General features: G+C 48.6%; 1 protein-coding gene across 4 annotated transcripts in view; it reads right to left on the bottom strand.

Moving 5' to 3' along the window:
* Nucleotides 1-6,722: 6,722 nt before the first annotated feature.
* Nucleotides 6,723-10,296, bottom strand: part of frmd6 (FERM domain containing 6) — a 29,663-nt gene continuing 26,089 nt past the window's right edge. For 3 of the 4 annotated variants that reach the window (XM_029258339.1, XM_029258341.1, XM_029258340.1), the window contains exons 10-14: nucleotides 9,995-10,169; nucleotides 9,339-9,647; nucleotides 8,949-9,062; nucleotides 8,713-8,819; nucleotides 6,723-8,543 (exon numbers count right to left, since the gene is read on the bottom strand). In XM_029258339.1, coding sequence (XP_029114172.1) covers nucleotides 8,262-8,543; nucleotides 8,713-8,819; nucleotides 8,949-9,062; nucleotides 9,339-9,647; nucleotides 9,995-10,169 — 987 coding nt within the window. In that variant the 3' untranslated portion in view covers nucleotides 6,723-8,261. The remainder of the gene's footprint in view (nucleotides 8,544-8,712; nucleotides 8,820-8,948; nucleotides 9,063-9,338; nucleotides 9,648-9,994; nucleotides 10,170-10,296) is intronic. The other variant, XM_018727672.2, reaches the window with a different exon arrangement.

The raw sequence follows: 10,296 nt of genomic DNA, 5'->3' as shown, positions 1-10,296 counted from the left end.
ACGGACACACACACACAATTTGAAACTGCTTGTCTCATACAGGGTCGCTGGGAGCCGAAGCCTAACCCAGCAACACAGGGTGGAAGGCTGGAGGGGGACGGGGACGCACCCAGGACCAGACACCGGTCCATTGCAAGGCACCCCAAGCAGGACTCGAACCCCAGACCCAAGGGAGGGCAGGACCCGGTCCAACCCACTGTGCCACTGCGCCCCCAACCTAGGTGGGGCAGCATTCCTTTTTTGAATAAAAGTTAAAAAAAAAAAAAAAGAAAACAATCAGAGAGCCAGCCCCTGAACTATCCAAAAGTCATTGACAATAACGTTTTGACCTGGTAAATTAATCACACGGTCTCTGTGTGTAGCAGTATTACAGTGGAAATAAATGCGAGGGGGTATTTCACGGTAGCCCTGGACTAAACGCCCACCCAGTTCGATAGCCTTTTGTCTGAACTACCTGTTTGCAGTAGGGGTGCGGTGGCACAGTCCTGCTCTCTGGTGGGTCTGGGGTTCGAGTCTTGCTGGGGTGCCTTGTGGCGGACTGGCGTCCCGTTCTGGGTGTGTCCCCTTCCCCCTCTGGCCTTACGCCCTGTGTTGCCGGGTTGGGCTCCGGTTCCCTGTGACCCCCCTATAGGACAAGCGGTTCTGAAAATGTGTGTGTACATGTTTGCTTTGCTCACTCCAACAGGAGCACTGCGTATTAATGTGAATTTCTCATTTAAGAAGCATCCAGCTCTCCATTCACACGAGTGTGTGTGTTTTTTCCCCGTTACCGTCGCAGGAAGAGCTGCGGACGAACGTGTGACTAATGCACCGTCTTCCCTTGACGCTGCGGCTGCTGTTACGCGCTGGGGAAGACCCGGCTGTGTCCAAAGCAGCGGCTGGTGACGGTCGCACACCGACACACGGTCTGCTCATGCCACCCATCCCAAGAGTTCCTCCACTAGGCAGGCACCAGGTCTCTCACACACACACACACACGCTGACTCATTGCTCTTCATAACATTTCTCAATATGAATTTGTTATACTGGAACGTGCCTCTAAGTCCTTTTTTCATGCATTGTTACAAGACCCGTTCAAAGGGCGTGACCCCAACTTTGGATGATAATACATATTGTGCGGAGAGTATTAGAAGTGCAAATGTGTCCCCCGTGAGAGGGTGCGGTGGGGCGGTGGGACAGCGGGACAGGCGTGGTGTTTTCAGCCCCGACTCGCACCATCTGCCTCCTGCAGCAGTTGTTGGACTGCGGTGACCCACGATGCCATGGTGTTTGGGGAGCGCGTGAGGGCGTCACCCCTGGACGCAGCAGCGCCGGGACAGCCGTCCTCTAAACCTCACGGTAGCCGAGGAGAAAAACGCCTCCTTGTTAAAGCCCTGCTTTTCTCCTCGGTATTAACGGTCGACGTCTCACTCGATGCGTCTGGCCGCACGCGCTGCGCGCGAGGACAAAAAAAGGACACGGACACACCGTCCTCCACGGCAGGAACCCCACGCGCTCCCTGCGACAAGGCGCGTGCCCTGTTCGAAAAAGGTTCCAAAAAAACCTACAGGCTCAGCTACGTCTCTTCCGGCGCCGATTTTCGACTTCAGCGCTGAAACCGAGACGTATGGAACCAGCAGGGTAACCGGGGTAATTTCACAGGTGCGATACAGTCTCGGGGCTATTCTGAAGCGTGTCACCCGTTCTGTGGAAATGCTGACGCTTCCACAGTTATGAGACATCATTCACTCGTTTTCAGGACCCGCAGGTAGAAACGGCCACGCCGTTTGCCGTCGCACCTTCTACACCTGGACAGCGTGTGTTGTAGGGACGGTACCACGCTCATGTGAGGAAAGTGGAAAGAAAGGACACGGCCTTTAACACGTTTACGTTGTCATTTGTCACCAGACGTACAATCGGGAGACGCCCCGGGAAGGGGCCTGTGGACCAGGGGACCCCCCCCTCAGCTTGGACACGAGCTGCGAAACAGCCACGAAAAGGAACCGAAAGCGAGGATCTTCGGAAGAATGAAAGTCAAATTCAGGTGTTTGAGTCTGCGTTTGGGATTTAAGCCCTGACGCGGGAGCGTGAGGAACGCGAAGAGTGCCGATGATGAGCGAAAGAGGGAGTCCCCGGGTCTCCGCTCCCTCCGTTCCCCGGAGGACGCCTGCTGCCCGCCCAAACGCGGTCTCCCCCCGGGACCCGTCTCCTTCGTTCCGCACGCTAAGCCGCCCCGATCGCCTCTCCGACGGGAGGGTGGCCTCAGCACGGGGTCGCCGGATGGAGGGGCTTCTTAAGGCCATTCAGTTAACACCCATTTCAGAGAAGACAAACCGCTCAGAGGCCACAGTTACCGAGTATTCAGCGTAAATTTAATTTCACTCATCCGGTCCGTTTTCTGAATTTTAAAATTCCCACATGTTGGAACACGACAAAGGATTAGTGAATAATACAAAAGCAAAATTAAATTAATACTCTCCAGTATGTTCATTAATGCAATGTATGATGAGGGCATTGAGTATTAATGAAGGCGAGTTATACTGATCACCTATATTTTATTTTCTGATATTTGGAACAAGGGGAGAGGACAGCAATAGAGGGAGGGGAAGGGCAGGGAGATAAAGACAGAGAGAGAACTGTGATAAAATGGATTTCCCTTTCTTGTTGCCATGGTGACAGTGATGGCGGATGACTGATTTCCTGTACGGCGAGCATAGCTCGGAGGGTGAGGAATGGAAGAGAAGAGGACAGCGTGTACATGTCGTGAGCTGCAGGAGGAGGAGCTCTTCCCAGAGAAGTGCCCATCTTAAGCATTTTCACTCTGTTCCCACCTGTTCATCTGTGCAAACATATGTACTGTTCTCTTACATTTATTTATTGAGCACACTTTTCTCCAAAGCAACTTCCAATGAACTCTACGTAGTGTTATCAGCCCACACACCTTATTCACCAAGGTGATTTACACTGCTAGATACACTACTTACACTGGGTCACTCATCCATAGTCAGTGGAACACACTCTGTCACTCACACTCTGGGGGACCTGAACAGCACATCTTTGGAGTGTGGGAGGAAACCAGAGCACTCGGAGGAAACCCACAGAGACACGGGGAGAACATGCAACCTCCACACAGACCGAGCGGGGATCAAACCCACGTCCTCTCGCACCACCCAGGCGCTGAGAGACAGCAGCGCTACTCGCCGTGTCACTGCGCTGCCAAATAAGACATTAAAATGAGATGTTTCGTCATGCTCGGGAGATATTTTTAAAATAATGTAGACATGCACGCATACGCTCTGGTAAGACTAAAGCCGTGTGTGGCATGTGTCAACCTCCTACACGTTTAACTACAAAAATCTAAGGAGAACGGCCCACGAGAAGTGGCGACCCAGCCAAAGCGGACAGCAAAAAGCCTGCTGCGGGTGACCAGATGCGTCGGGAGTCTCGCTCCGGACACGGCTGGGTTGCAGTTTGATGTCACGTATCTGCGAGTGTGGTTCCCCCGCTCTCGGGGAGCGTTCCCACCCTCCGAACCCATCAGCTCTTGCGGTGGTAAGCGGATCACAAAGGCAGGGCTGCGCAACGCAAGCAGACGCTGACCCCTAATGGCGAGCCTCCGGGACAGCGAGTCGTCCCAACGCCGTGCCGACGTCCGTCTCCAATGAGCCTCCGGGGCACCACGGTACTACCACACTCCTGGGGGAGAATATGCTTTGGGAGCCGTGAGACACAATGGCAGCTAAACAAAAATGCAAATATAAGCAAGAGTTTGAGTTTCTGGTGTGGAGGTAACTATAATTACAGGCTAAGATCAATCACATCCCACGTGCTGTAATGCCCTCGAGCACGACACTTACCCCGAATCGCACCAGTAAAAAGTACCCAGCTGTATAAACGGGTAAATCGCTGTAAGGACTATGACACTAAGCCACTTTGCGGAAAAGCGTATGCCAAATGAATAAATGATACATTGATTAGGGTGTTGGTGTGGTGAGGCAGAGGTGTCTGTGGAATTGGAGAAACACAGCAAGGTCAAGCGTTGCGGTCAGAGCCGGATGTCCCATCAGCCACTGTAGGCACTGTGCCTGGGGCCTGCAAGGGAGAGAGGAGAGATGAGAGGGGGGGGGGAAAAAAAAAAAAAAAAAAAAAAAAAAAAAAAAAAAAGTGTTATAAGTCAAAAGTCACATCTTATGTCTTACTCACATTCCCTTGCATTTGTATAGAACATACCTGTACATACATATGTCTAGTGATTATTTTTGTATATTGTGTACTTTATATACATTTATCCTTTTTTCCACATATTCTATCTTCTCATCTGCATCTTGTCACTGTCATTCTGTCTGTGCTGCTGAGGTTTCTGCCACCAAGACAAATTCCTTGCATGTGTGAACATACTTGGCAATAAAGCTTGTTCTGATTGAGGGAGAGGAGAGAGAGAAAGAAAAGAAAAAAAAAAAAAAAAGGGAAAAATAAGGGGGTTGGGGGAAGGAAAAATGGTGTGAGATTTAGCGGGGCTAAATTTCTCTCAATTACATTTCACAAATAGCTGCTGAATTTCTAGGCATTTCCCTTCTCTAGCCTTGGCATCAGTCACGTGGTTGAGCGTTAGAATCACGTCAATCAGCGTAATTCAGCTGGAGCTCATCCCTCTTTTCTTGGGTGAATGTACCCGGAGCCCATAAACACCCTGGCGGCAGCAGCGAGGGCCTCGTCCCACACGGGACTTTGCAGTTTCTGCCCTCCTCTCCTTAGTTCATCCTCTGAAAAGGTGCCCCACAGAGCAGCTGGAGAGGAAACGCAGTCTCGCTCTGCTTTTGTTACCTCGGTGGGCCGAGCCTCTCGGCACCGTGATCATTGGCCACTTGCGCGAGCCAGCGAAGAGCGTGGGACTGGAAACACATTCCTGGAAGCTGATTTTACTGGCAGGTTCAGAATTTCACATGTGACCGCGAGATCACATAGCTGCGGTGACTCAGTGATGCTGCAACAGGGGGTTGGGGCCAGCAGGTGTCACTCGAACCTCTTCAGCAGGGGCTTCGGAACCCACATCCCCACAGGCCAGCATGTCCTTCACATCGATTCTCATGGACACCCATTTGTGCAAATCCAATTTAAACGGCTCCGATCAAGCATTACTCCACAATTGGTAAAAAAAATTAAAAAAATAAATGAATGAATGAATAAATAAAAATAACTGCAGCCTCAACAACTTGGCATAGGCAGATAAAGATACCCTTTTATTGTCTACTGTTGAAAACATCAGTACCTAGAAGGCACACACTGGACTTCATTTTTACACAAGAATTTCACAATATTCATTCACCTTGCAACATTCCTGACTAGAGATCCTTTCACAGAAAGGATTATTGATATTGATGATAGTGCAGGCATATAGATGCTAACAAGATGAGGACAAATGAAGAGAAAAGGAAGAAAAACCAATGAAAAAAAAATATATGGCTTCGCAGTTATACAACAGAAGTTTAGCATATAAAAATATTGATATTGAAAATGCATAACCGTCCGTGATGGTTGTTCTTGCAAACAAAAATGGGAACAATTCATGAGGGAACAAAAGAAAGCAAGGTGTTGCTGACTTTTGCCAAGCGTGCATTTTAATAGATGTGATTTTAAAGCCACCTTATTTCCACTTTACCAGATTGCTGCAATCCGATTCCTCAAAAATAAGCATAATTTTAGCCTGTTCAGCTCATTTGTATTATTAATGTTCTCATGCGTCTGGGATAACATACGGCACCTCTTGAGAAATCTTTAAAAAAAAAAAAAAAAAAAAAAAAAAAAAAGTCACAAATTAATCAAATTTTATTGTTCAGCCACTTGGTCGTTTCAGTTCCACTGTTACTGATATACATACAAAAAAAAAAAAAAAAAAAAAGAAGTGACAAGTAATCGACAATTTGCAAACCGAGTATTAAATTTGTCTGAAACAGCATGCATTACTGAAGCAGAAACAAAATGTATTTCTGCTTTTCAGTCCCACTATTCTTGAACTTTATATTTTAGACAAAAATTGTATGGTGAAAAGTTGTGTATAGCAGACAGCCTTGAGAAAGTTTTTTAAAAAAATAAAAATAAAAGATTCAGTGCTCAGTCTAGTAATTGAGCGTAGAGGGGGGGGGGGGGGGGGAAAAATTACCTTAAAGTTGCTACATGAAGAACTACTACTAGTATTCTAAGGAAACCTGGCACTGGATAATAAAGAGTACACTAAGAGTTATGTCCAAAATTTTTAACAGGAAGCATATCTGAGTGTGCACTTTGGTGGGATATTAGGAAGCTGTACACATCATTTAAAAAAAAAAAAAAAAAGGTATATGCCATGTTCATATTTCAGAAGTCTCCCCCCCAACAATAAAACATTACCTATTCACAAATGAGCATGCCCAGAATATCAATATCAGTACCTCTCTAAAGGAGTACTGTGAGGATGGCCACAGTAACAGTTATAAAAAAAATAAAATAAAGGCTTAGCGTAGCGTTACACTATGGACATCCACTTATGATACGTGGATGGATCTCGTATCACAAGACTTAATACTGCCATTTACATCGTTCATAATACTGACAAACAAAAGAGTCAGATTTACAGCACTTTTGTTTTCCTTTACAAAATACCATTATTTAAAGTAATATCACAAAATGAAGATAATGCACCTGTAGAAACAAGCTTCAGCTATAAAAGCTCACAAAATACATTGTTGGGGGGGGGAGTTGTTATATGCTAAAGAGCACTTTTTGTTAGACCAGCTCAATTATGAACAGTTTCAACATCACGGGGAATCCTTGTTCGGAGCTCTGTTATTACATCCAGCAAGGTATTAGGAGACATGTTGGAACAAATACGGGCAAAAGAAGTCGGAAAACCCACAGAACTAGTCTGTTAAATAGGACAGGACAAAAAAAAAAAAAAAAATTGACTCCAGCAGGGAGCATTCTGTGGATGTGACCCAACAGGATTAAGTCATCTGATCTTAGTGGTCACATTCATTAAGACGAGGATAAGGGTAGAAACACTTCAAATTATACATTTAAATAATTAACTCTGTAAACAAACAAAAAAAAAAAAAAAAAAAAAAACACACAACACACAAGCAAGACAAATTCCATTTCCCTCATGTTTTAGTTTTAGATTGTCAAGGCAAATATGTAATTTGAAGACCTGTGTAGATTACAAGGCACAAACGGCATTTACGGCAGTTCGTTGCTAGTTGCTGCAGTTGAAAACATTGGCACGGCACAAGCGTGCGACACAACAACATAGACTGCAATGAGACAGACAACTGGAAGACACAAACATCAAGTGTTTTTCAGTCCATTTCGAGAAGCTCTGGACGCGTCAATGTCGTCCTTCAGATCAGAGTGTAGCAACAACACAGGGCAGTTCTATGCGCTTTAATGTGCCGTTTCGGGGGTGACGCAAGCCCCCTCTTGCATATGCGGTACCGCTGTACTGAGGTTACAAAGGCAGACGCTCCAGTTCCCGTGGGCTTTTTTTTTTTCCCCTTTTTTCTTTGAGTAAAGCAGATCTTTGGTTTGTAGCTAACGCAGGTCTCGGGTGATGCTTTGTGGGCCGAGCGAGAAACTCGGTGCTCCTCCGCCACGGTTGGATATCAGATGGGGAAAAAGCTCGGAGCACGTGCATCCGTGTTAGTGCCAGCCGCGGCCGACACACCGCAGCAGCTTGCTTTGCCGAAACCTCTGCGACGCTGCAGAAGCGTCCCAGCCTGCACAGTCCCAGGGGGTCGGAGTCAAAAGACTCCAGGAGGAGAACAACTCAACTCTAAGTCTCTGCCACCAATAGCTACCAACACATCGAATAATGTCACGTCAAACCTTTGACACTTCAACATACCAGTGTTCATGAACCAATCGCCGTGACACCTAATGCCTTCCTTTAGGAACTCAGTCAATTTTTTCCCTTGGAAACAAAACATATAAACAAAAAAAAGCAATAATGAGGGCAAAGGACCTCTGCAAAAAACCATGAGTGAATTCAAAAGTTGATATATGGACTATCGCAAAGACTATCACTTTTGTCCATTTCTGTCTAAACCCTGCTTTGGCAAAATTTCTCAATTTTTTTTTTTTTTCTTCTTTTTAATGCTGCCAAAGACTGAAAACCAATACAAAGAATAACGTATTGCCGAGATACAGTTTAGGGCCACTTTCCGTGAACGGAGTGGGCTTGTCTTCCCAGCATGCCTTCGGAAGGTGCCGCATGGCCCTCATCCCAGTCCGCGAGCCCTTCGTCCCAATGGTCACACCACAAACTCTGGGACCTCATCGTGGGTCAGGTCCAGGGAAAAGTACTTGCTGGTGCGTTTGATGGGGAAGGCTGGATTTTCGCGAATGCCCGAGCACTGCTCTGCCAGCCCCTGGTAGGTGCCATCGCTGAGCTCTTGGCCACAGCCAAACGTGTAGCTCTGCGCCGTGTCCTGGCACAGCTCGGCCCATTGCTGGCAGTCCTTCTGATACAGCCGCACGTCGTCCAGCGACTGGCTGTGGCGGTCTGTCGACGACTGCGGCTTCCTGCCCACCGTCTGCGGACACGCACACAAAGGGATGCGGGTCAGCTTGGGGAACGTGTCAAAGAGCCCCGAGGGCCAGCGACGCGATACCACTCGGGCTGCACGTGCATTCCAGCAGCATAGATCGAGATCCATCCAAGGTTCACCTGGTACCTGCTCAACTGCGTAAAGCGTGACTCACCTCAGCGTGACTCACCTGAGGGAGGGACTCGATGCTCTGGCCACGGAGCTTGACCACCGTCTCAGAGGAGCTGGACGTGGAAGAGCTGATGTCCTTCACGATGAGACCTGTGAGAGACAAAGCGAGTGTCACAAGGATGGCAACAACCTCACCCACAAATTCAAAGGCTGTGGCACTTTAGAGGAACACCATCCCCATTTGCATCAGCTGCGGCAACTGGATAGGTGACCTTTTACCTGAATAGCCATTTGTCTGTCCAGACATCAGCATGTCCTCTGTGATATGAATGCACAGGTCTTGCCTGATGAGCTCCTCATAATCCTTGGGATCATCGACCAGCATTTCAATCTCTATAGTAAAGAGGATAAAAAAAAAAAGGGGCTTGGCTGGGTGCGTCTAACACGCCAACGTAGCGTGTACAAGCAGAAGGAGCAGCATTTCAGTCCAAAAAAAGTAAATATATTTTTAAACAGGTAGATGTGCGGTGAAGGAAACGTATCCCAACTCAATAAAGCCGAGGGTTCTAGTGGGACAGCAGGTCTCTGCGTGTCCACTCTAGCTCTGTTTGTCTACAGGTTCATCCGATCGGCAGCTGCGCGTCACGCTCAAAATTGTTGACTACCAACCATCGTCATCGAGGGCCCGCTCCTTCCCTCCACTCTCCACTCCAGATGTGTGCGAGCTGCCTTGGCTGGCTGTGGAGCTGTTACAGGTGCGCAGAGGACGGTGAGGGGCCTGGCCGGCGGCGCGGAAGCTGTCCGCTTCGATCCCGGACGTGTGCGAACTGCCGTGGCTGGCCGTGGAGTGGCGGGACAGACGTTTGTGGCGCGATACGCTTCCCGCGCTGCTCCCGCTGGCCCGCGAGCGCTTGTCCAGGTGGTCCATGTCCAGCTCGAGGGCGTCACTGATGTACGACTCGCGGTACTGCTTCTTTTCTGCCCAGAGCAGCCGCCACAAACAAGAGTCAGACGCTCCCCTTGTCCTCCTACATTCCTTTACCACGCCACTAAATTCCCCACACAAATGCTGGACATGCACCAGTTCAGGGCTTGCATAAGATGCAGAGTGCGTGTGGCAGGTAACATAAAACACTTCTATGGGATTATAGCAGTTTACAGGAAAAGGACTCAACACCCGTAGGAGCGCAGTGTCTGCATGCTGTTATGAATCGCTGTGATTCTGGATGAGCTTGTTGTCCCCACAAGTCAAACACTGAGCCCAAGAGAAACTCCTTGTAGAAACCGATAAACTGCCAGCGGCAGACAGACATACGGTTCCTCACCTTCGTTCTCCTCCAGCCGCCGCACCTGCTTCAGCACGGGCTGTAGGTTCATGTAGAGACGGTGGCTGTTGCTGAGCAGTTGCAGCAGGTGGCGGGACCTCATGGGGCAGCCCGTGTAGTAGATGAGCTTCCGGGCTGAAGGGAGGCCATCTGGCAGGATCTCAAACTTCTTTCCCTAAGGGAGGAAGAGGAGCGGTGAGGCCGGTGTAACCCAGGACAGCGTAACCGCTGTAGCGGTGTGTCCGCACCTATTGCGCCGCAACACACACGGTAACCTGGAGCGTCAGCGACCCATCGGTGAA

Source organism: Scleropages formosus, chromosome 15 (genome assembly GCF_900964775.1).
Source record: "Scleropages formosus chromosome 15, fSclFor1.1, whole genome shotgun sequence".
Lineage (NCBI taxonomy): Eukaryota > Metazoa > Chordata > Actinopteri > Osteoglossiformes > Osteoglossidae > Scleropages > Scleropages formosus.
Note: the sequence above shows the minus strand (reverse complement) of the source record. Positions and strands in the feature narration are given on the sequence as shown.